The sequence below is a fragment of the Caretta caretta genome, chromosome 8 (assembly GCF_965140235.1).
Source record: "Caretta caretta isolate rCarCar2 chromosome 8, rCarCar1.hap1, whole genome shotgun sequence".
In the NCBI taxonomy this organism is placed as follows: Eukaryota; Metazoa; Chordata; order Testudines; family Cheloniidae; genus Caretta; species Caretta caretta.
Genome location: NC_134213.1, coordinates 66,491,184 through 66,517,930, shown reverse-complemented (window position 1 = coordinate 66,517,930; position 26,747 = coordinate 66,491,184). Strand labels below are relative to the sequence as shown.

The following is a 26,747-nucleotide window of genomic DNA, read 5'->3' as shown; positions in this document are numbered from 1 at the left end:
TGCCACAAGTCCTCCTTTTCAAGACTGGCAGGGACACTGTCACGTGGGGAGCTTTCTCCCAGCTTCCAAACGGCTCGTTAAAAAGAAAAGTGAGAACAAATATTCAAAGGAAATTCTTAGCGGTTGCTTGAGGGTTCCCTGCCTCTCCTGCTCCTAAACCTTGCACGGTGCGAAGGAGGGTTTCACCTGCTTTCCCACGGAAGGCCAATTGCTTCAGCGCGCAAGGTCATTCTATCACAAAGCCCTTGGGAAGAGCAGGACATTCGGGCAGGGGGTTCCCTGGGGGCAGACTTTGGCGCGCTGCGGAGCCCCCCTCACTGGGGCCGGCAGCGATCTCCCCGCTCCCCAGAGCATGAGCGCCCAGGCCGCAGCAGGGAAGACCGTTCCCCAGACAACTGCTAGGGCCCGCCCCGGCCGTGCTGCGTATGACGCGCCCAGGGCTGTAGCCAATCGCGGGCGGCGCGGCGCATTCGAACAGGGCGCCGGAGGGCGGCGGCCGCTGGTGCGCTTGCCTGGGGGCAGGTAAGTGAGGTAGCTGGGCGGAGGCCGGGGGTGGGCTAGTCTCCCAGTGGAGGAGCCCTCCTCTCATTCCCCCCGCGCATGAGCCCCCGGAGATGGGGTTTGGTACCCCGGGAGCTGTCCGCTCTCCCTCCCTAAGCCGGGGCCCTTCCCTAGTGGTGCGGGGGCTACGAGTGGGCTAGTGGAATAGACTCTTCCCCCTGTTGATTAGGGGAAGTACGGTCATTCGTGCCTGCTTTGAATGCCTCGGGGCCTTACTAACGGCCCCCTGACGCACTCGGCCAGGTGCAGGGCAACTGCCTTGAGGCCCTAGTGGGGCCCTGTTTTGCCGAGCCCAGGGAGCCCGCGCTTAGTGCACAGACTACCCCGTTAGCCACCGGCAGCCGCAGCGTCTACAAGTGGCTGGAGTCAGCCCTGAGCTGCTGCCTTAGGGCCTGCCCTTCCAGGGAGCTCTGACCTCTAAAAGAGGGCCCCAAACGGACCCACCTCAGATCTCGCCGTGCCTCGCAATGCGGTTGGCTAATGGGTTACCTTCTCCGGAAAAACAGGAATGCATGAAAGTTGCTGTTCCGTGTGCGAGAGGCTGTTGACTCCATTGAGACAGCTGTGAAGGGAGAAAGGAATGGTTGCCTGGCCTTCCCAAACCAAGCACTCTCAGCCAACAGAGTATTGCATCTGTTGCCAGTATTGGGATCTTTATTTTGTTAAAATTACATTTGGGGAAATATGGTAGTCTTGACTTGTTATGGCCAAACGTATCTTTACAAAATGAGTACTAGTACTGGCGATAGTTCATAGGCTTGCACCACTGCATTTGTGCAGGGCTGGGGATGCAGTTGAATTTGGGGCATAAAAGTGAAAGTTTGTGACTATACAAAAATTGTAACCTTATCTGACAGGCTTTTTCTGAAGAGAATAGATTTGGTGAATATAGTAATAGCTCATTGATCTGTTTAAGCTTTAACCTAATTTTGAACACTTGAATTTTATATCTAAACAAATAGCTCAGTTACAAATGTATATTTTCTTTATTACTTATTTTGTCAAAAATTCATAAAATGAAAGCAGCAATAAACTGAGAGATTAATCTTGCTGCAGAAGTAATATTCCTTAAGTAGTTACAAATTATATTGGAACAAGAAAGATCATGTATCTTCAATCTTAAGCATTTTTAAAGCCAAATCAAAATGAAATAAGGATAATTTAGAGACCATAGTAGTAAATGATCCAAAAGCATATAACATAAATCATTGCTCAAAGGGGACACTCTCAAATCTCTTTGTTGTGCAAACTCCAAATACTATAGAAGTAGTTTCTCACATCAAGCTGATGGCTGGCTAATAGGTTTTGTTTTGGCATTTTACTCTCTTTGCAGCATTTGAGCTATGTAAACTTTGTCCTGTAATGAAAAGTGCAGAACTGGAGAGAGCAATTAACTATAGGAAGAAAATTAAGGTTTTTCTCACTATCAAATTCAAAAACAAAAACCATAGTTAAAAAGGGATGGATTTTAAACTTTTAGTCTTAACCAACCCTGCTATCATGTCAACCTTCCTCACTCTCTGTATACAGCCCATCCACCTCAAAGATATATTAGCAATATATTTAGATAGAATACAAAATACATGTTGATAAAATACTCTTTGGCCTGTGTTGCTATGTAAAATATCTGCAATTTTCAAAGGGACCTAAGGGAGTTAGGCATCCAGCTCATATTGACTTTTAATAGCAGTTGGACACCTAAGGTGGTTGTGCCTCTCTGAAATTCCAGGTGATACATCTGGATGATAGAAGGCACTATATAATCAGATCACACCTAAAATGTTGCATAATCAGGAGTGACACACATCTGAGTGTGTCTGATCTGTCAAATCTGTGTGGTAACTTACATCATGGACCCCAACACTATAGTGCTTGAGTGCCTCCTAAGTCTTTTAAAAAATAGAAAAAACAAAAATTGTCTCCCTTTGCCATCCTAGGAGACATAGCTTGATTAATTGAAGGCGTTTTTTTCCCCTTCTCTGTTGTGTATGTGTGTGGGACATAGGGAGGGGGAAATAAGCTATATAGATCTGCATTTGATTCTGAACATAGTATAGTTACTAGTCATTCTTATTTTTTCTGGTTGTGAATTGCCACAAGTACTCCTTTTCTTTCAGTCTAGGTACAGTTCCTGTAAAAGATCTGCTTCCTACATTCACAGGCTTCCTCCTTTTGATTGATAGTGCCAGTGGAATTTAGATGTGGGAAAACATCATGATAGCGGGAGAGGCAGTTTCTTAGGTTGCTAGAGGTCATTCCATGGAGGACTTTGACGATCAGGAGAAGAGCCCTTAAATTGGATTTTCTTCAACTGGGAACTGGTGTAAAGAGTAGAGCAATAGGGTGACATGCCCATGGTGACCAGTGTTACTAAGTTGGACTACTGCATTTTGTACCATCTGGACCTTGTTTAGGATCTGTGTTTAATTTTTAGGATACATCTACAGTACTCTAAGAGGTGTGATTGTAGCTCATGTAGTCGTACCCACAATAGCTTTAATCTAGCTAACACGGCTAAGAGCAGCTGTGAAGAAGTGGTGCTATTGGCTTCAGAATGGGCTGTCTAAACCTGCCCAGAACCCTGGGTACCTACTTGTGTTCCTAGCCTGTGCTGAAGCCTGCATCACTGCATCTTCCCTGCTATTTTTAGCAAACTAGCTAGATGAGTAGCTCTCAACCTTTCCAGATAACTGTACCACTTTCAGGCATCTGATTTGTTACACCTCACTTAAAACCTCCTTGCTTACAAAATCAGACATAAAAATGCTAAGTGTCACAGCACATGATTACTGAAAAATTGCTTACTTTCTCCTTTTTACCATATAATTATAAAAAAATCAATTGGACTATAAATATTTTACTTACATTTCAGTGTATAGTATATAGAGCAGTAGAAACAAGTCGTATGAAAGTTTAGTTTGTACTGACTTCGCTAGTGGTTTTTATGTCATCTGTTGTAAAACTAGGCAAATATCTAGATATGTTGATGTACACCCTGGAAGACCTCTGCGTACCCCCAAGTGTACACGTACCCCTGGTTGAGAACCACTCAGCTAAATTAAAGCTGATACAGGTATGCCTATGTGAGCTTCAAATTATACCTCCGATTGCAGTGTAGACATTCTCTTAGACGTGAATTGCAAAAATCACAATTTGTCACAAATGTGTGACTCACTCTAGCCAAACCTGCATCCAATAGGGCAGGAGTTCTCAAACTGGGGGTTGGGACCCCTCAGGAGGTCATAAGGTTATTATGAGGGGGTCGCGAGCTGTCAGCCTCCACCCCAAACCCTGCTTTGCCTTGAGCATTTATAATGGTGTTAAATATATAAAAAAGTGGTTTTAATTCATAAGGGGGGGTTGCACTCAGAGGCTTGCTATGTGAAAGGGGTCACCAGTATAAAAGTTTGCACCTCACCCTATTGCAATGATTCTCAATGTTGTGGCCAGTAGCATTTTAATCAAATGTGTGTTTTGTGTGTGAGGTAGCAGGGGGGATATCATTTACTTTAAACATTAGACTGAATATATATTACCCAACAAAGGACTTGAATACATTGTAGTAAAAATAACTTGCATTCTTCAGGATAAAAATAAATGTTTGCTTTACTTTTACAGATTCCATGTAAAAGCTGGATGGTGGCTCACTTGATTGTAGAGAAGATAAAATTAAAAATCAAGTTAATCTCTCAGGAAATGCTTGGGTGTATATTTTAAATCCTAAAATTAAAACGTGCTTGAAGCCAAAATGCCCATATACACAGTTCCTACTAGAAACCACACGGATGTGCTTGGTGTTTCTTCTTTCCAAAACAATCTTCCACAAAATACCTTTCCTAAAAGCAACAGGTTTGGACAGCAGCTTAAATCACAGGGACCAGAAAATGAAAAAGATAATTCTCTCTCTCTCTCTCTGACTAAGACCAAAGAAATAAATAGGACCTATGTGATTTCTGCCTGTAAAAATGCAGGTGATACTTCAGTTACATTTAAACCTGAAGGTAGGTTAACTCTCCAGAGAAGAACTGGAGCAAGCAAAATATCCACTTCTATTGATAAACAGTTGGAGAAGAACACAGCACAAGACGTTGAAAATACCCAAACAGATGGAAGACTTACCCTGCAGCGACGTATGCGGACTGGATCAATAGAGAAACATAAAACCAATAAGAACAGTGAACCTGGGATAGAAAATAGTGATTTTGTTGTTGCACAGACAAACAACAAAAATGTATTTCCACCAGGCATTAGTACTAACAACACCCATTACATTAAATCTAGTACTCAGTTAGTTGAAGGTCAGATGAATGGAAAGAGATGCTCTGATCTGAAAAATAAAGATTCCCTTGCTAGTCTTAATGGTTCAAGTGGAAATGAGAATAGTAAATGTTTGAAATATAGGACAACTATTGCTGATGCCAAAATTCAAAATGATGTTCCTAGATCAGCACATTTAATAGCAACAAAACTTGTTAACAGGACCCCAGGTGTAAAGCTGAATGAAAAAGATAATTTTAATGAACTGACTGGAAAGGAAAGGATAGGAAATTCAGTTGCTAAATATGGCAGTTTGGAAAGACAAAGAACACCTAGGAACGGTGGTATAACAGAAGGAATAAAGGCTACACCAATGCGTGGCACTCTTCAGGATGCCAAAAGTCCAGCTTCGTCTACTCTTAAGAACAGGACTCCTTGTCTTCAAGTTACACAGAAGAAGAACACCAATGCATCCAACTCTTTGTCCATAAGTAGAAGTGCCAGGGCAGAAGAGAGTCAAATATTTATGCAACCTGCTGCACTTAAAATAAAAACTGTAGCTCAGAACACTTGCACAGACGAAAATCATCTCAAAGTAGAAAACAGTAAAGTGACTGTGGCTGTGCGAGTTAGGCCCTTCAGTGACAGGTTAGTAATCAACTGTTTTCAGAGATTGATTTGGACAGTTTAAAATAGTTTCTACAGTATATGTTCAAAAGAATCGTTATTATCTTGGTAGAAGCAATGTAATATAATTTTTAATTTGTTAGTTATGTTTAACTGCTAAAGTTTCCTGAATCATTTCAGTTGATCTACTAGGCAAACAGTTACAGTGCATAGTTAGAAAGGATGTAGCAAGTATTTTATTTAACCATATTAAAAATCTTCAGCTTTATTTTAAAGTCAATCTTTCATTTTAGCGTAGGTCTATTTTATACACTGAGCTGAATTAAATGTGTGGTATCATAAACAACCTTTTTATACATATCAGGTAGGCAGTATGGTCCTTCTATTAAAGATGTTCATTCGCTTGACACATAATGTATGTGAAAAGATCTGATTTCTTTCTAAATAAAGAAAAAAAATTTAAAAAGCACATTAATGTGGTTCAGGCTAGGATGGGCAACCACTGGTAGAAAATGTTATAGGTCACTGCTCCATGTAAAAGACTTGTTTATTTTTTTTCTGCAAAATTAAACAGTTCTTTATTAGATGATAATGTTCTACATAAAGGTAAAACACCTTGGCTCTTTAGAAAATAATTGATCACAAAATAGATTGAGTTGACCACCATAACATACTTTGTTTTTAATGTTACATTTATCTGTAAAGTTTGTTTTTGTGTCTTATTCAGAGAGAGAAAAGAAAAAGCATCCCAAGTGGTCTCAATGAGTGGCCAGGAGACAGTCGTGCGACATCCAGAAACAAAACAAGTGTACGACTTCATTTATGACTTTTCATTCTGGTCTTTTGACCACTGTCATCCTAACTTTGCCAGCCAGAAGACGATATATAAGGCATTGGCAGTACCGCTCCTAGAAAGAGCCTTTGAGGGATACAACACCTGTCTTTTTGCTTATGGACAGACTGGTTCTGGAAAATCATATACGTAAGTTTCATTGCAAGTGTTATCATTTGGAAATGTTTCTGTTGGAGCCGAATTTATAAATCACCTGGGTTTGCTAAAAGAGGCCTAATTTAAATAGGCTTGTAAATGATTGAGTTGTTAAGCTTTTGAAAATCTGCTATTTAACACTTATAATAGAAATTAAGATAATCAGAGCTGGACAAATACTATTAATTGAATATGTTATTATGCTATTATTTCAAGGGCTATGTTACTTCCATTGTTTGATCTAATGAATTCAAATCTGGGGCACTGGCTTCAGCTAAAGCAGAATTAATATTGTTTGGCTGGGCAATATTGAGAAAACCATACTGAAAAAAATGTTATCTTAAAAGCAGTAACAAACGTTTGCCAGAAGCTGTGAATGAGCGACAGGGGATGGATCACTTGATGATTACCTGTTGTGTTCATTCCCTCTGGGGCACCTGGCACTGGCCACTATCGGAAGACAGGATACTGGGCTAGATGGACCTTTGGTCTGACCCAGTAGGGCCATTCGTATGTTCTTAAATGTATGTCTTCTAAGGATCTTCAATTTGAATTCCAGTGTTGTATGTGTAATAAAATCAAACATGTATCAATGTGCCTAGAGGATATTAATAGCACTTGGCAGGCAGCTTTATCAAACCCACAGAGGCTTTAGTCCAGAAATGCCTCAAACCCCAAAAGATTCTTCTTTACATAGTAAAGTAATGTGGGATTATCAGAAGAGGTCAGCACTGGCTTAACTTGGCTCCCAGTGAAGTTAATGGGAACTTTTAGGTTAAGGTTAAGGCTGAGTGCTTCTGAAAATCCCACCCTTTTTGTTTGTTGTAGTTTAACAATTTTTTGTGGAATGGACATCATAGCGAGCGTGCTGCTTACTAAAGAAGCCCTATAAGCAGAAATAGTTACGTCTATAGTTTCTCAGGAATGAAAGGAAGGAATGTTGTAAGGTGATCCTGATCATCTTTTTAAAAAACACACACTCCCTCACCCCCCAATATTTAATCTAAAGGAAGTCAATGGGAATTTTATTTTAAAGAGACCTTTTCAACTGGAAATCTAGTAAATTTTTTTTTAAAAAGTTTCACATATGTATCTCCCACTGACTTCCTCAGCCCATTTTTGTGGTTTTACAGTCAAATGTTAGGCTGTCTTCACTAGAAATGCTGCAACAGCGCCACAATAGTACTTCAGTGTAGACACTTGCTACAGCGACGGGAGAGGTTCTCCTGTCACTTCAGTTAATCGACCTCCCAGAGAGATGATAGCTTGGTGAACAGAAGAATTCTTCTGTTGACCTAGCGCTGTCTATAATGGGGGTTAGGTCAGCTTAACTTTTAGTGCAGTCTTAGTCTATGCAAAGTTTTGGCAACATAGTTATATTGGCTAGGGGCTGTTTTTTGTTTTTCAATACTTTTAGACCGGCAAAACCCCCGACGTAGATGCAACTCAGTGTAGATGCAAAAAAACTACAACTGTTGGCACATGCTGCAGCTACAGTAGAGGTTCTGCTGAGATAGCTGTGCCAGTATAGCTAGATCAGCCAAGCATTTGTAGTGTAGACAAGCCTCAAGTTTGCCTAACTTTTTCTTTTTTTGTAAAGTATTTTTACTGTCTTTAACACCCAAATCTTCTCCAAACACCCACGCATCAATCAAGAGAAATGGGCTACAAGGGAAGAGTAAAAATGACTACATGCGAAATACTGCCAAATGCACAAAGTAAACAAATGGGGGGGGTGGGATTATTTTTCCGCTAAACTTTTCCTGTTATAATTGTCTTGAGCTGTTGTTTGCAGAAGTTGTAACTGAAAATATTTAGACAGAAGTGTGTTGTTTTTTTTTAATTTTTGTCATTCTTTTGAAAACCCAATTTTGACTTGCAGTATTTAGTAAAGGTGGACTAAAACAGACACATTCAGTACTTTCTATAGTATAAAATTGTCATATTTCTAGCATCCTTCTTAAAAGCTTAAAAATGACTTGTTCTCTCCCAACTGTCATTTTTCTCTCTGGCAAACATTGATTTGTACCTCTCTGTACTAGGCTTCACAGTTCTCAGATGTTGGCACAACACTTGTGCGGGACTTCGATTAATTTATGATTCCTCTATTGCATAGCTCTTCAGTAGAAGTACACAAGATGCTGTACTTCCTACTTGAACAATAACTATTCTATGTGATTTTTTTTTTTAAACAAGTTTTTCAGTAGCTATGTAGGGGAGGAGAATGAAGAGGACAGTACTAATTTTCATGTTAAACAAGGTCACATTTTACAGCGTTTTAATGTTTGACATAAACTAGTACTGTGCTGGGATTGTAGTTTCAGAACAGATTTCTTTTTACTACTGCAGCTATGAATGTAAACATTTACTAGCTGAGTTAATGGCTGTTTTTTTCAAATTGAAACTGAAATTAAATTGAACTAAAGATGCAAAACTCAAATCAAGAAGGGTATGAACTGGAGATAATGAGGTGATTAGTATCGGAACAACTATGCCAGATTTATTTTTGAACAAACTTGTGATTTTCAAGTGAATTGGCCTCTATGCATTGATTTTTATAAATGTTGGTATACTTTGAAATGTGTTAAGTATGACTTTTTCATAAAATTAGTAGTAATGAGTTCAAGAAGTTGGACTGGTAGACAGGACTTTAAAGGGAGGCCCATAAACTTCAATTTGGAATCTGAGGATAAATTGGTTTGTATACACCAGGTCAGGTATCGATAACTTTTTTTCAGGAGAAAAAAAAAGTCTTTGATTTGTTTCTATAATTAAGTATTTGTATAATTTAGAAATGCATCTGGGATTTGAACTGTAATATGGTCTTAACTACAACATAATTAATATTTACATCAGGCAGATAAATGTAAACATCATCTTTTAAAAAACTACTTGTGTGTGTGTATACATTCTTTTGTAATTACAGGATGATGGGATTTGGTGAAGAACTAGGAATAATTCCAAGATTTTGTGAAGATCTTTTTACTCAAATAGCACAAATGGACACACAACAGGTATTGTGTCAGAAAGCTTATTTCTATTGTGGATGTATTGTATTAGAGTATATTGTTATCAAGGATTTTGATATTTATTCCTATCATTCTACTCTTTAGTGCTATTTTACTTCCTCCTAGTTTCTGTACTCTGCTGCTGCTTTAAATTTTGTTTTTGCTAAAACTGACAAGTAACGTTCTCTAGACAATTATAATTGTGCTATAGTCCCATATCAGGAATAATGCAAAAAGAAATTTATACATACTATTGGTACCGTACCAAAAGGCTAGGTATTTTTTTTATATATACTTTTTGTATGTAAAAGATAAAAAATTACAGAAAAAGGGGTAAATAAAAATCCTAGCAGATCTGGTGTTGATGTATAAAAATGAAACTCAGTAATAACTGTTAACGATATAGCCTAATGGTAACTATTTTTACTCTATTTAAAAACAAACATTCCTCCTCTCAACTTTTCTGATTCTGAAATTTTGAGAGATTTAGGAGATCCGCAGTGTAAATGGCAGAGGTTATTCTGGGTTTCCCTCTCCCTAGTCTTGGCAATGTCTTACTATTGGACAAGTCCACACTGTATAGCGGCCTTCTTGTTTACTCAGAGCATAGCTTATTTAATGTCAAGACCTCAGTTTTCTTGCTATGGTATGTGCCATTGAAAAGACAAATATGCAATCCTTTCCTAACTTAATGAATGTAAGCCCTTCTTCATTAATATTATTACTTTTGGGATAAACACAGGTGAGCATAATATGAAAAAAGGAAACCATGAAAAAGAACCAAAGTTTGAACAATTAGATGAACTGTCTCTGTTTATATTAAAGTTATTGTGAAGTCATCTTTTAATTCACATAAAGCTCCGTGATTACTTAAGAACAATCTTTTAGGCCTGATCTACGCACACTTTTTGTATCGGTGTATGTGACTCTTTTACAAAAATAGTTATACTGACTCAACCCCTAGAGTGGCTGTAGTTATCAGTGTAAAGGTTTCAGAGTGATAGCCATGTTAGTCTGTAACAGCAAAAAAAACTAGGAGTACTTCTGGCACCTTAGAGACTAACAAATTTATTTGGCTTGCCCTCTAAGGTGTCAGAAGTAGTCCTAGTTTTTTTTTTAATCAGTGTAAAGGTGTCTCATACTGGAGTATAGCTTATTCCCCTTCCCATATGGGAATAGCTGTACCATTATAAGCACCTTTATACTGATAAAATTGCATGCCCACTAATGGGGTTGTACCATTTTAGCTATTTGTATTATCATAGTGCCTAAGGGCCCTAGTTATCGACCATTGTGCTAGGGCCTGTGCAAATGCAAAACATAAAGACAGAGAGCTTGCAACCTAAATATAAGACATCCGATGGATAAAGACATACTAGCAGAGGAGTACAAGGAAACAGTGAGACAATACTCGCCGAATGATAGGCAGTGGTGTTGGTACACCAGCATCTTAACTCTTGTCAAGATTTTTGTAGGTATCAAGACAAAAGAACATTTAAAGGAGGTATTTCAAGGAGGATAATTAGATAGCTTTGTGGATGAGGGTGGGTTGGCTGTGAAGTGCCTTCAAAGTGAAAACAAGTAGCTTATGTCTGATGTGATGGAGGAGAAGGGAAGACAGTGAAAGGATGTAAAAAGAGAGGTGACAGCTTCAAAGTGCTGAACTAGGAAAGTGATCTTTGCAGCAGAATTCTAAATGGATATCAGTGCGGCAAGATTGCATTTGTCATATCCAGAGAAAAGGATGTTGTACTAATTGAGATGCAAGTTGACAGCCTGGATGAATGTTTTAGCTTTGTGGATGGATGAGAAGCTATACCTTAGATGTTATGCAGAAAGAATTGGCAAGATTGAGACACAGCCTGGTTGTGAAGACCTGAGAGAGGTCCAAGTCGAAGATGACGCCTGGAGCATGGGCCTGATCGATAGGACAGGCAGGCTGGTGGTGTCTACAGTGATTGCAAAAGAAAATCATGTGTGGTGGGAGATTAAGAGCTCTTTTAGCCATGTTGAACTTGATCTGACAGCTGGATATCCATGAGGAGATATCAGAGACAGGCTAAGATTTTAGTTTGGACAGAAGGAGACAGGCCTGTGGTTGAGAGACCTGAGGGTCATCAGCACAAAGATGCTGATAGAACTTGTATTTACAGATGAGATTATACAAAGATAAGATGTAGAGGGAGCAAAGGGGACCAAGGACAGAGCCCCGTGGGAACACGGAAGGGGGGATGAGGGGCATACTTTAAAGAACACACAGAAGGCGCAAATAGAGAGGTAGGAGAATAACAGGGAGAGTAAAGTTTCATAGAAGCCAAGGCAGGACAAGACTGCAAGAAGAGCCTGGTTGACTATTTCAAAGTCGGCTGACAGGTCAAGGAGAATGAGGATGGTGTACTGGTTCTGAGATTTGGCTAAGAAGAGGTAACTGGAGACTTTGGCGAGAGCAAGGTCAGCGGAGTTTTGAGGGCAGAAGCTGTATTGAAGGTGGTATAAGATGGAATTGGAGAAGAGGAACTCCAGGCAGTGATTGTAGACAGTGTGTTCAATGAATTTACAGATGAAAGGACTGGTAGTTGGAAAGACAAGTAGGATTAAAGGTGGTGGTTTTTTTTTTTTAAGATGGGAAAGACTAAAGCATGCTTGTATAACTTTTGTGTTTAGGCAAGCACTTACTTTTAGTTGATCTACTGAATCCACAGTTGGAAGAGCATTCCATAAAGTCTCTAGGCCCTCAAACATGGATTCATTATCCAAAGAAAAAGTGGCAAAAAGTAGAGTCCCAGAGCGCAGATAGAAACTTGGAGGACAAAGATAAAATGCAAGCTTTGTCCCAAAGTTTCTCTCAATACTCAGGTACATCATATATGTTTGGTACAGTAACTTGCATGGTCAAATGGAGACAGCCTTTCAGTTGTTTGAAGTTCAGCACCTCAAATGTGTTTTATCATACAGTTTATATGGGTGATATCCTTCAGTATAATAACCTTTTCGATTTCTCAGGACAACAAATGGCTGTTTGTTGTTTTGTTTTTGTTCCTCTATGATACCTTGTTTGCTTCTTTCAGGAAAGGATCAATTATAATTTAGCGGGAAGTTTTTTCAATATTCCATATTGGAGCCTGTCAAGGTTCCTCCCCCACTCTGAACTCTAGGGTACAGATGTGGGGACCTGCATGAAAAACCTCCTAAGCTTATCTTTACCAGCTTAGTTCAAAACTTCCCCAAGGTACAAAATATTACACCCGTTATCCTTGGAATGGCCGCTACCACCACCAAACTAATACTGGTTACTGGGGAAGAGCTGTTTGGACGCGTCTTTCCCCCCAAAATACTTCCCAAAACCTTGCACCCCACTTCCTGGACAAGGTTTGGTAAAAAGCCTCACCAATTTGCCTAGGTGACTACAGACCCAGACCCTTGGATCTTAAGAACAATGAACAATCCTCCCAACACTTGCACCCCCCCCTCTCCTGGGAAATGTTGGATAAAAAGCCTCACCAATTTGCATAGGTGACCACAGACCCAAACCCTTGGATCTGAGAACAATGAAAAAGCATTCAGTTTTTTACAAGAAGACTTTTAATAAAAAATAGCAGTAAATAGAAATAAAGAAATCCCCCCTGTAAAATCAGGATGGTAGATATCTTACAGGGTAATTAGATTCAAAAACATAGAGAACCCCTCTAGGCAAAACCTTAAGTTACAAAAAAGATACACAGACAGAAATAGTTATTCTATTCAGCACAATTCTTTTCTCAGCCATTTAAAGAAATCATAATCTAACACATACCTAGCTAGATTACTTACTAAAAGTTCTAAGCCTCCATTCCTGTTCTGTCCCTGGCCAAGACGACTACAGACAGACACAGACCCTTTGTTCCTCTCCCTCCTCCCAGCTTTTGAAAGTATCTTGTCTCCTCATTGGTCATTTTGGTCAGGTGCCAGCGAGGTTACCTTTAGCTTCTTAACCCTTTACAGGTGAGAGGAGCTTTCCCCTGGCCAGGAGGAATTTCAAAGGGGTTTACCCTTCCCTTTATATTTATGACAGAGCCTATGTTATAAACCTAGAAGGCAACATTGTTACATCTGTTGCATTAGTGCTACCTAGAGTAATGTATCGGGGTGGCCATGTTAGTCTGCATCCGCAAAAACAACAAGGAGTCCGATGGCACCTTAAAGACTAACAGATTTATTTGGGCATAAGCTTTTGTGGGTAAAAAACCCACTTCTTCAGACGCATGGATTGAAAATTACAGATGCAGGCATTATTATACATTTGTAAGGTAACTCCCTTCTCTTCATGTGTAATAATGCCTGCATCTGTAATTTTCACTCCATGCATCTGAAGAAGTGGGTTTTTTACCCATGAAAGCTTATGCCCAAATAAATCTTAGTCTTTAAGGTGCCACCAGATTCTTCGTTGTTTTTCTAGAGTAATGTAGGTCATGCCGGCTGAAGAAAGCAGTTGCATATGCTGGAGTTTGTGGAAGAGCAGGACAGTCCCATTATTCCAAGTTAGCATGTTGGAAATGATGCTAAAGCTGAATTGTTTGGTGAGCCAAAAACCATTTCAAGGAGAAAAATTATGGTGCTCATGTGGAGAGGAACATTTATCAGATGGAGAGATCAACAAGCAAGAAATGAGCCAAACTGAAGCATCTGCAATTAGTTGGAAACACGTACTACAGCTTCTATAATTTTGCTTTGGAATCTTTGTAAGGAAGTCTAGCAGAAGGGTCACCAGGGTTGTTGAGCAGGTTAAGATGCATTCAGACAATGGCTAATCTGTATGTGGTTGTGATGGCAACTTGGTATGTATACACCGTGTATACCTATGCTTTCTAGAGAGAAGGATGGTTTGGGGTTTTGTTGAGTGATTCTTATCACAAAAAGTTCCTCCAGAGATGTGCTTTTCTTGTTTTTATGGTTACTGGGATTCAGGCTTTGCTAAGATTGAATTCCTAATAATTTGGTAGAGAGCGCTGGTTTTTGGTATTGTACTTCTTTTTTACCTAGACCAGAGAGCCTGAGAGAGGACTGAGACAACTAGATCTTACCTTGCTACAAATACAAGATACTGTCCTTGGTAAGAATGGTATGGATGCTCCCTAGAAAGAATGTTTTGAATCTTTTTCTTCAATTTATAAATCTGATTTTTGAAAGTTTATTGAAGGAGATATTAAATGTAAAACAGAGGGACATCTGGCTTATTTCACATCTTATTTGATGTTATTGTCCACATATGTAAAGATAAATTAGAGATCAAGAACATGTAATTGCTTTCTTATAGGACAGAAAAGGCTGCATACAAGTGTTTGGTGACTAAGTTTTGCTGATTATAAAATAGTGAGGGTAATTTTGAGTGAAGTTTATACAGGAAGGTTTCTTTGTTTTAACTTGCTTAAATTTCTTTATCTATTGCCAAAGTATTCAGCACATCAGCATACATAAATATATTGGTATTCACAGCTACGAAGCTTATAAATCATTTTGCTTTACTGTGAGGCACAGAAGTTATAAAAGTTTTGTTAAGCATTGAGGAATCTAAGTAGTATACGGCTGAATTTAGCAATAAAGAGTATCAAATTATAGTTTCTAATGAATGCCAATAGAGTGGATATAAGTGACTGTCTATGCTTATGTGCTGTGAATAAGTGATTCTGTTGCCATAAATCATCTAAGTTCTATTTTTCTCTGTATTGTCATTGTTTTACTTCAGTCTTCTTTGCTCCTTAAACAATACATTTCAATTTTATAAATACTATAGGAGCCGGGGAAGGGGTGAGTACTGTCATGGAAAAATCCTCATTCAATAAATTAAGATAATTGTGGATACCAGTTATGACAATGCATGTCCCTTTTCTGAGGCAAGGTAAAAAATCACCTAAGTGTGCCAGCTCCACCAGTCAGAATCTTTATTTCTTGTATTGTATTTATCATACTGTGGAAGCTTAGTCCATAAAAGAATATGGGACTCCTGCAGGAGTGAATAAAACTTTTTTTTAATGTATTAGAAGCACAATGTTGACATGTCATTTTTTTTATTATTTTTTTTAAAATCTCAGAAATTTCACAGCTGTGGAAAGCAGTGGATAGAATTGTAATAAGTTTGTATACTTAAGATTTCTTGTCTAGGATCTTGCTGCTGTTGAAAGAGGACTTCAAAATGAAAGCTTGCACCGGTGGTGTAGAATACCTGCAGCTTCCATTAAATGTGTTGGCTAGAAATGACAAAAGAAGTCTGGCAGAATATCTGACTCATATTTATTTTTTTTTAAAATTAGATTTTGTACCATTTTGAAATGAGCTATTTTGAAGTCTACAATGAGAAAATTCATGATTTGCTCATCTTTAAAGCTGAAAATGGACAGAAGAAACAACCTGTAAGTTACTACTCATAATATAGACACTTAATATATCTGTCAATATACAAGATGTAGTGGCACCTGTCTTCTAACTGGAAGGATATGGTAAGCTTCCTGTCAGGCAAGCTTGGAAGTTGTTGTATAGGTAGATTATGTAGCAATATTGTTGTGTGATAAGCAAGAAGAAAAAAATGAGCACATCTCCTAATATTTTACCTTTGTTATAAATGCTCCTACTAAATAAGAGTTACAGAGAAGATGGTACACACATTGGACGGCTATGAAGCATCTTTAGCTATGTACTCAGTGTCTAGAATTTATACTGGTACGAATTTTAAAAATACATTGTTATGCCAGTTTCAATAAAATATTGTCAAATTATAAGGTAGTTTTTAGATTTAAGGTTGTTAAATATTAACTGAGTAATATTTTGCAGACTAAATTTTATTTTTCTCCACTACTGCATGACCAAAAAGTTTTCAGCGATAAAATGAAGAAACATACACTGATTTTGGGAGTCTTTGTTCACCCAAATGCTTTTACTAATCTGTCCACCTTTCTGCTACTGATATTGATGATGCCCCTGCATAGAAGAAGTTAAAAACAGAGCCAGGGTTATTTCTAATTAAAGTAACATTGTGAGAAAGCTGGAATCTGCAGATAGGGCTTTAATTTAATTTTGCCCATCAGTCTTCCTCCAAGTGGAGGAATTTACTTTTTTGAAGATTGCTCTCTGAATGCCTTCTTTGTAGGGAGGGTTGCCATCCCTCTAGGATTAATACCTGGAGACTCTAGGACAAAGATTAATCATTAATTAAAGATTGTCATGTGATGAAACTTCCAGGAGTACGTCCAATCAGAATTGGCAACCCTACTTCATACCAAATTAGTTGAAGCTGATAGCATCTGAAAGAAACAGACAGTTAATCCCTTCCCCAAAATTGTGATTTGATACATTGATTTTTCTATCTATCATTTCCCTAACTCCAATTCTAGGATTTTGGGGGGTTTTCTCTTTTTTTGGTCCTCTTCTACATTTACATTTTGGGGTTTCTCATGTATACCTTCCCCTGCCCCCCTGCTTTGGAGTAGCAGAGCCATGCCATGTAGAAAAATCATTTTTCACTTATATTTTCATTAGTTTTTTTTTACTTTTAAGAGATGGTTGCATAATGGTTATGACAAATTCATATATTTGAATCGCTTTTTCTTTTACAATTATTCTCAACAGCTCCGTGTTAGAGAACATCCAGTATTGGGGCCATATGTGGAAGACTTGACAGCGTAAGCCTTAACTATTGTAATTCTAGTAAATACATTGGCCTCATATGGCAATATGCTAGTTATTGTTCTTATGCCCTTGTGCAGTACCATTGACTTAATAAAGGCTCTGCAGATGTAAAGGTCAACCCTAGCAGGATTGGGCAGGACCCTTTATTTTGCAAAGACTTGCACACATGCTTAACTCTATGAACTGTAAATAATCTCATGGAGGCCATGGAAACTGCTCAGTGAGTAAAGTTAAGCACATGTAAATCTTTGCCGAATCAAGGCCTAAGATCCTGCCCAATCTCGCTGGGGTAGACACTTAGGGTTGTATGGTGCCTCGATGAAGTTCAGCTTTAGTGTATGTATTTGTCTATAACTCAGTAAATTTTTTCAAAAATTAAACCATTAATGACTTTTGTAGAAACAAAATGAACTGGTTTGAACTAGAACTATTTATTTGTTTTATAGGAACATGGTCAGTTCTTATTCTGATATCCAGGTAAGATGATTATGATGAAGTTTTTAAGTAATAAAAATCAGTCTTCTAATAGCTGTAAGTAAAAATCTTTCTCTTGCCTCATGATTGCTCCTTTCTTCACTCCTGAATGCTTGTTTTCAGTGATGATAAACATGAGCTTACAAAGCCTAGTCTGTTAGCCTATGACATCTTATCTGATCTTGCAGCTGATTACGTGTGGGCAGACCCTTGTGCCCAGGTGAAATTACTTGCAGGATCGGGGCCTAAACTTCTCATTTTAATTTCTCATTTAAGTTTAGACAAAAGTAGTAGTGGTTCCATTTTTCCTTGTGGTAACACCAAGGTCTCAAAAAGTTTGCCCCATTTTGACCCCTGTGTTCAGAGGAGGAAAAAAGTATCAATAATGCTCAAAACATTGATTAATGTTAGCATCCTACATAATTTACATCCCCAAAGTATTTTGTGGGCTACCAAAATTTTCCTTTTAGTGGCCCACGCTACTGCTAATACCAGCATGTAGATACAGTATATTTGTTCATTTTTGCAGAGCTCTTTAAACTTTTGTTAGCTGTTCACAGAATCCTTTCGCTTAATATCCTGTCTCTTATCTCTATTATCAGAGTTGGCTCGAGCTAGGAAATAAACAGAGAGCAACTGCTGCCACAGGCATGAATGACAAGAGCTCTAGATCTCATTCTGTCTTCTCCCTCGTGATGACACAAACAAAGGTATAGAGTACCTTTTTTTTTCTTTTTAATCATTGCAATAATGTAGTGGTAGAAAATTCAATTATTGTGTGCTGCCTAGAAAAGAATGAAGTAGAGGAGGGTTGTGTTAAATATACTGGGCTGAATAAAGAAGTAGTAGTCCTGCTTTCTAAGTAGCCAGATCTGGTTTATTTTATATACTCACAGTACTATTTTTTTTAAAATGCACATTGTAAACATGTCTGAGTCATACTGTAAACTTTTCAGGACACTGCTTTTCTAATGTTTCTGCACTATATATACTTATTGCACTATAGAAATATGTTCATGGTTCAGTTATAGCAAGGGGAGAAAATTCTATAATACACAGTTTTGAATGTTTATGTCCCAGTGATGTCTCCAACATACCTGACCTGGGTCAGAGATAGGATAATGCAAAGTGTTCCAGGGACTGTTAAACAAGAAGCTACTGAAACACACCTGTGCACTCAGGTCAGTGGCACCTATCCCTAGCAGACATGAGTCTGCTCTTCCACCCTTTCAGTTTGTATATAGGAGACAGAGACCCTCCACAAAGAGGCGAGGGTGGAGAAGAAGGCGAAGTAGAGCTCTTCCCAAGTCTATGGGCCTCCAATTTTTTCCTCCCACAGATTTTTTTTTTCCCTGGTTTTCCTCAGTTGCTGCCATCACCATGCTTTGCTCTGTCTTCCCCATCAGGGCATGTAGGTCAGTGTCCTTTTCATTCACCAGTGGTTTAGTCTTGCACCAGTGGAAGTCAAAGACAACTTCTAGTGATTTCGATGGGTGCTGGATTGAAGCCCAAGTGAGTAGTAGTCCTGATACGCTCCCGAGCTGAGGTACCAAAATGTACTTCTAGGCTGCCTTTCACTTTTTACGAATTTTCCTTGTGCAGGTGTGCTACTGGAAATCCTCAGGTGTTTGTCTCTGATACTATTTACTATCCTCGCCTTACTCCTTTTCTTGTTGCAAGTTATACTATATCTTAAATGACACTCTCATTAAAAAAATAAAATGAGAAAATATTTAACATATTGTTTAAAAGTGAATAGCGTGATAGATTTGACTCTTCACGGGGTTTTTATTTTGGTGATGAGTCATAGAAAAACATTTAATTTTGCAGACTAAGTACAGTAATCTCTTTTTTTCTCTAGACGGAATTTGTGGAAGGAGAAGAGCATGATCATAGGATTACCAGTCGTATAAATCTAATAGATCTAGCAGGCAGTGAACGCTGCTCTCCAACTCAGATCAGTGAAGAGAGGCTGAAGGTAAACTGCATTTACAGTTTTGTGACATATGGTTTGTCCCAAAGAGTACAGTGTTGTGAGGCCATGAAATGAAAATGCTTTAGGTCTACACTTGTAAGAGAAGACCTATTGGTCTCAATGTTGAATGAATCTTGATGTAACGGTGTCTTTTGCATTGCTGCTCTGGTCTTTTCACAAGACTGGAAAAAAATGTCTGTAGTGTCTGCTGAATATTCTGTACTATTCATAGTTAAATTTAACTTCTTGCTTTAGTTGCTTAGCAGTTTCACTGTTTAAAATGTATATGTATGTAAATTATTATCAATCTGAGTCTCAATCACAGGTTCAGTTCAGTTCACGGGGGAATGCTGCTAGCCTGCTAGCAATTTGCCCATTAAAAAAAAAATCTAAGTTGTAATATTTTATGTTCAGAATGAGGCTGTGCATTTATTTTTATTTCTGCTTTTATATAGGAGGGCGTGAGTATTAATAAATCACTGCTGACTCTGGGGAAAGTTATTTCTGCGCTTTCTGAGCAATCGCAGAACAGAAAGAGAGCTTTCATTCCTTATCGGGAATCTGTCCTTACGTGGTATGTATATTTCATGAAGAGCTACTATAAAGTAATCTTGGTTCTGTGGAAAACAAAAAAATGAGACTTTTATCAGACTGTAGATTCATGCATCCGTAGACTCTCACTTCTATAAATTGTATGAAATAACTATTGGATGAAGTAATGTAAACTTGAAAAATATTTTTATTTTCATGTTCTGCTAATTGTGAGTGCGATTGAGGACTGGTATATTCTTCCTCGGTGGTTCTGTACTGTATATGAAGAAATGTGTTTCTGATGCCTTTTCTTCTCTTAACAGTGCCCTCATCTCTCTGCTGTTCCCTTTTTCTTCTGACTCTGAAGAGACTGCTTTCACATTTTTAGCATCTGTTGAATACTAAAATTCCACAAGAGAGGAAACAATCTCCTATTCCCTGCCTATATTCTGTTATTTGCTGGCCTTGCCTTTTTGGCTCCATGATGGTTCTTTCTCTCCTAAAGACAGATTTTTCAGCAGGTTGCTGGCCTGATCGAACTAGTGACGGGTGGACATGTCACATTAGGCACAGAGTGCATGAGAGGAGGCATGGGTGGGACTCTGTGGTCTTGATCCCATCTCTGCCTCCCAGCAGCCAGAATCCGTCCTCTCTCCTTGACACAGCTCTCTCTCAGCCCTCATCACTGGCACTGAACTATTCCACAGTGTCATGCACCTGGGAATCGGCTAATTTTTTTAAGATTAAGGACAAACCCTAAAACTATGAATTGCTGGTCAGCTGAGTAGTTCTTATAATACCATTCATCTGTCTCCTATAGATCAGCTGGTAGGGGCAAGTGGCCTGGGGGCTTATGCATGCCTGACACCTGAGTTTATTTTAGTCAGAATAGGGCTTTCTGTAAATAAAGGACTTTAGTTTCCATTTCTTCATTCTGGCAACTGTCATAAATACTAAATGTGGAGTGGGAAAAATGTAAAAAGGCACAGGGAGAGAAGCTTTTTTTAATTCAGGAATGGAAAAGAACTTGGGCAAAGTAAAAACTATTTCTCCTTCCGCATTCCCCTCTCATTGTCCACTCTGTAGCTAGGTGTACTGTCTTGCAAATTACTCTAAGAACTAGAATTTGTTGGCAAATTTAGATGAGAAGGCAACAAGGATTGTGTAATTTGGTATGAGATCATCATGAGATAGAAAGTTAATGCTATTAGAACTTGCTGGGGAATGTCATCTGAATTATAGACTATTTAAATCCATTTTAATGCAGTTTTGTCACTAAAAAATGAAAGCATCATGTTGATTGCACCAAAAATTGATTTATGACCTATTCCCATAACTCTTAAAACATATTCATCTAAAATCTTCCATAGTGTTGGTACACCAGTGAAAATATAAACAAAGGCAGGCATGTTTTTTCTGCTATATTTAGGCATTTGCGATCGATGCTTTCCAAAAAAAGGAGGGCATAAATGGAAAGCAAAGAAATGCTTGTATGTAAGAGTGTCTATGGTTTGTAAGAGTCTTAAAGTATAATAGGGTGAAGTTATTTAGGTGTATAAGTAGTTGATTGAATTTTCTCTAAGTATAAGAAAAACTTGTTGTGTATCTATAAGCAGGAACAGGCTCATGTTCTGGATTTGGATATCTGGTTGAAAATCATCTTGAAATAAATAGTAAATCACACAGGATTTTTTTGTATTTAATCCCTTATGAACTCTGAGAAGTTAATTTGGTTTTTATGGTGGAAATAATTGTTTCATTTTCTTGTCAATGAAGGTTATTAAAGGAAAGTCTTGGTGGAAATTCAAAAACGACCATGATTGCCACAGTAAGCCCTGCTGCCAGCAATGTAGAGGAAACCCTTAGCACTCTTAGATATGCTAAACAAGCTCGTTTGATAATCAACACTGCCAAAGTAAATGAAGATGTGAATGCTAAATTAATTAGAGGTAAGGTGGGATTTTTTTATTTGCAAGCATTTTTAACTTAATTGTTTATGATAGATGTTGATATTAATGCCCTCTTGTAATGATTGACAGCATATTTGAGGTTTATTCATTTTAACATTAAGAGTTTTCTAAATAACTGGCTTTAAACAATTTACAGGCCTACTCATACTTTTAAACTGGAGATACTCTTTTCTTTGATACAGTTTCAAAAACTTACATATCAGTGTTTTTTATAGGTTGTTTTGTTTTTGAGCTTGAACCTATACCCTGTTTACAGTAATTAGGTACCGTATATATATTTGAATGTACACAATCGTATAGATATCACAGCATCCAGTTAAATGTGTTCATTTCAGTTGTGCATTCAAGCAAACCTAAGTTTTCCTTCCGTTTATTTTTGTTTATGAAACAAGGAAATTAACCTTAGTTTTTTTACATGTAATTCAACATTATGGTTGTGATTTTAAATAAGAGTCAGGAAATTCAGTACGATTCCTACAGCGATACACACTATAGTACATGAGTGAAAGGTGGTCAAATTAAAGATGGATTTCCTAAGGTCAGTACACTTAAAAATCTTAGCTATAATGTTGCTTTTACATAGTCAGATTGTGATATACTCACACATGATAAAGAGCACCGTACTGCACTAGTAGTCATTGAAATCAATGGTACTACTAAATTGCTATGCTGTGTGAACAAGGAGATAAAATTCTGGACCTTAATTCTCCACACAAAATAGTTTTATTGTTCCAGCTGAGTGGGGTCAGTAGCAACCTGCTTAGACACATACTATTGTACTCTTTTATTTAGGACATTGTTGTATTTTGTAGACTGTAAGTGTTCATTCAACCTGAAGTTTCCCTTTTGAAGAGAAATAGCTTCTCTGGCATTTAGTCGTATAGTGCTAACTGAAAATGAAAGAGGAAAGTCTTTTCTTGCAGAAAAGTGGAGTCAGAGAGATTTACTATTATGATCTTCAGTCAGTCTGAATTATGAAATAATTTAGAGCTGCATATATAATCATTGTATTACCTGTGGGGAACATTAGTATTGCAGCCAATAGGCAAGTGCAGATTAACTTGCAGTCGTACTAGACATGAGTACTAGGAGTAGTGTTGTAGTAACTGGGGTGTAAAAACTGGCATTACCCTCATATTGCTACTCTGTCTCCTTCTTGTTAGGTTTACTGAGGGGATTGGGTTTCTACCACCTCCAGTGGTGTGTGGTATTCATGCTGATGTGGTTTTATGTAGAGATATAATGTGATTGATTCACAAAGTAGCATTTGTTTTACTTATTAAATTAGAGTACTTGTTTATTTTGTTTATATTTAAAAATAAAAACAAAAGTAGGTGATAATTCAGCAGGTGTTGCACAGAGGAAATAATATAAATGAAAAAGTGCTTAGATGGAATGGCAAACAAAAGAACCATCATGTAATATGAGAGAGCAAACCAGTTGTTGTGTTTTAAATTAGCAGCTTCCTGAAAAACATTGTATGCAGATTGAAAGATTGAAAATCTGGCAGTACTTAACTGGAATCTGTCTGTGCTGTGTAATCAAATGAAATCAGATGTATAGTGCAATAAGCTATTGTCAGCACTCTAGTTGATCAGTTAATTTAGCTAATGCTTCCTTGGTGTGACCTGTGTGTTTCAGAGAATAGCATGATATAAAAGTGACCTGTAGACTTTAACCAAAAACAATCGGTTTGCCATATATAAAAGCACAATTCACTGTGCAGTTCAGCAGATTATTTAATGTCTCACATTTCAAGAGTAGTGAAATAAAATTATTTTCTCTATTCTTAAAAGTAACAAATGCAGACTTTTGTAGCTAGATGGGTGTGTTAAAACTTAGATGGAATGCTTTCTATTTAACATAAATTCAACTGGATATTGCCAAAGTTAGGAGAAAATCCTCAGACTTTACTGTTCAAAAAGAATGTTTTTATTTATTAAATACCTGCTTAATGTAGGATCCTATGTTTAGTGTAAAAGCTGAGTTATGTTTTTTTTTCAAATGTAGAACTGAAAGCAGAAATTGAGAAACTGAAAGCAGCTCGCAAGAGTGCTCTAAATACAGATCCTGAGAAATATAGACAGTATCTGCAAGAAATAACATCCCTAAGGGTAAAACTCCACCAACAGGAGAGGGATATGGCAGAGATGCAAAGGTGGGATAGTCATTAATGTCTTCCGAATAGTAAGTAGTAGTCTTATAAATACTGGAATAAAGTATCCTTAAAGTAATTATTTTGATTTTTTCCCCTAATATGCTAAGGGCCTGGAAAGAAAAATTTGAACAAGCAGAACAAAGGAAATTTGAAGAAACAAAGGAGTTACAGGTGCCCTTTATTCATAAGAATTAAAGTAGTATAGAAAATGCTTAACACCAATAAACCCCTTAATGCACAGAATTGGGGTTGTCCTAAGAATCCTCTTTCCTAGTCTACGTTCCTCTTTTGCAAGAAGCAGTTAATATTGTTCATTCTCTTCAGGTCAGTGCTTTCAAATAAATTACTTATGGCAGAGGTTCTCAAACTTTTTAGCAACCCATGGACCCCCATTTTGGTTTAAAAGTTTTTGTGGACCTCCAAATCCCCCACTCCACATCTTCCCCGAAGATCCCACCTCTTCCCACCCCCACCCCTCCTCTTCCCTGCCTCTGTCTGCCCCCTCCCCAAAGTGCACCCCATTCCCTCTTTCCCATTGCCTCCTGCATGCTGGAGAACAGCTGTTCTGTGGCAACCACAGGGCTGGCCTTAGGGAAAATGGCACCCTGGCAAACTTGCATTTTGGTGCTCCTGGCCCCATGGGCATGGTGCACCCCCCTGCACCATTGACCCTGGCGCCCATAGCCTGCCCACCCTCCCTTCATCCCAACCCCTACACTGTGCCCCTAACCCCTGCACTGTGCCCTCTTTACCCCAACCCCTGCACTCCCCTCCTGTGCCACTAATCCCTGCACCCACTTCACTTCTACCCCTGCACCTGCTTTCTGCTCACCAAGGTCTGCACTGTGCCCCAACCTCTGCATTCCCATCCTGCACCCACATGGGAAAACTGACGTGGATGCAATGACTGAGCAGCTGGCATTGCTGCTCGCTCCCCCACTGGACTGATGCTCATCTGAGCCTCGCACTCCCAGGGGGCTTTGAGGGGCAAGCAAGGAGTGACATCAGGGCTCCCTGCATGCAGGCCACTTTCCCCACCTGGGCTGTGTAAGGAGAGGGCAGGAGAGCAGCAGCTCCTTGTGCTCACCTCTCAGCACAGCCCAGGTGGTGAAACTGACCTAGATGCAGGGAGCCCTGGTGTGTGTGTTTGGGGGGGACTGTGTGAGGGAGACTGGTGTGTGTGTGTGTGCGCGCGCGCACCTGAGTGAGTGTTGAACACACTCTTTTTAATAAAGCACTCAGGTTCAGGGGCCTGAAGGCTTGTTCAGACACAAGCAGCTGCCAGCAGCTTCTGACCCAGAGAAGCAGCAACACACACAGATTTCCCCCTGTCCCATCACCCCAGCTCAATGGAGACCGGGTACATGGGTGGGAGACACCCAACATCAGCCTCCTTCTCGTCTTCCTTCTTTCCCCCCCCCCACCTCGGGCTCCAGGGGGGCTAGAAGCAGCGATGGCTGCATACGGCAGTGGATCGGGGGCAGGATGGGCACCCCTGCTTCAGAGAAGAGACCTGGCTTGGCTTTTCATCAAACTGCCCCCCTGCAGCTCAGGTCCTCCCTCTCCCCGCTCCCCCCCAAATGCTGCTGCTTGGCCTGCCTGCTGCCTCTGCCAGCCCAACTGGCTCTTGGCAGACCAGGTAGGAATCAGGCAAACATTATGCATGGTGCTCCCTTTGGCGAGCCACCCTGGGCTGTCCCCTGTACCATCCACCTGCCGCTGCGCAGGAGGCACTGGGAAGGATGGGGAGGAGTTGAGGGAGGGAGGGAGAGGAGTTGATCAGCATGGCCTATGGACCTCCCTGGAGTATCCTTGCGGAACCACAGCGGTCCACGGACCCCAGGTTGAGAAACACTGACCTATTGTACAGTAGGCAGACTTTAATGATGTATTTTTGATAAATGCATACAAATAAATCTCTGTTTTCTTTCTGAATCCATCACCTAGAAAGCAGGAATTACATTCAAGATGGACAATCGTTTGCCAAACCTTGTCAATCTCAATGAAGATCCCCAGCTCTCTGAGATGCTTCTGTATATGATAAAAGAAGGACAAACTACAGTTGGAAAGTACAAACCAAATTCTCGTCATGATATCCAGCTCTCTGGGGTGCTAATTGCTGATGATCACTGGTATGTGATACCCTAAAATGAAAGATCCTTCGTGTGGCTATGTGAGAATGGGCTACCACCTTTCTCTCTCTCTCTCTCTCTCTCCCCCCTCCCGTCCACCGAGCCTGCATTTTTCCAGTTTAATTATCAGACTGTCATGTGGGACTGTGTCAAAAGCCTTGCTGAAGTCCAGGTGTATTAAGTTCACCGAATTCCCCCTATCCACCAAACCAGTTACCTGTCAAAGAAGGAAATCGAGCTGGTTTATCATGATTTGTTCTTAGTACATTCATGCTGGCTGCTAGTGATTACCCTGTCATCTTCCAGGTATTCGAAAATTGGATGTTTTATACATTGCTCTAGTAGCTTTCCAGGTATCGAAGTCAGCTGACTGGTCTATAGTTCCCCAGCTCCTCCTTTTTCCTCTT

At 39.2% G+C, this 26,747-nt stretch overlaps 1 protein-coding gene across 2 annotated transcripts in view; it reads left to right on the top strand.

Annotated features, from left to right (window-relative positions):
- Positions 1 to 452: 452 nt before the first annotated feature.
- The window catches only part of KIF14 (kinesin family member 14), a 71,620-nt gene continuing 45,325 nt past the window's right edge, over positions 453 to 26,747 (top strand). For both annotated transcript variants that reach the window (XR_012669679.1, XM_048860000.2), the window contains exons 1-14: positions 453 to 522; positions 4,180 to 5,466; positions 6,173 to 6,427; positions 9,360 to 9,447; positions 15,729 to 15,827; positions 17,041 to 17,093; positions 17,547 to 17,577; positions 18,177 to 18,284; positions 19,436 to 19,552; positions 20,005 to 20,123; positions 21,857 to 22,029; positions 24,061 to 24,208; positions 24,316 to 24,379; positions 26,156 to 26,340. Coding sequence is in view for 1 of the 2 variants with exons in the window: in XM_048860000.2 (XP_048715957.1) it covers positions 4,310 to 5,466; positions 6,173 to 6,427; positions 9,360 to 9,447; positions 15,729 to 15,827; positions 17,041 to 17,093; positions 17,547 to 17,577; positions 18,177 to 18,284; positions 19,436 to 19,552; positions 20,005 to 20,123; positions 21,857 to 22,029; positions 24,061 to 24,208; positions 24,316 to 24,379; positions 26,156 to 26,340 (2,597 nt within the window). In the remaining variant the exon portion in view is untranslated. The remainder of the gene's footprint in view (positions 523 to 4,179; positions 5,467 to 6,172; positions 6,428 to 9,359; positions 9,448 to 15,728; positions 15,828 to 17,040; positions 17,094 to 17,546; positions 17,578 to 18,176; positions 18,285 to 19,435; positions 19,553 to 20,004; positions 20,124 to 21,856; positions 22,030 to 24,060; positions 24,209 to 24,315; positions 24,380 to 26,155; positions 26,341 to 26,747) is intronic.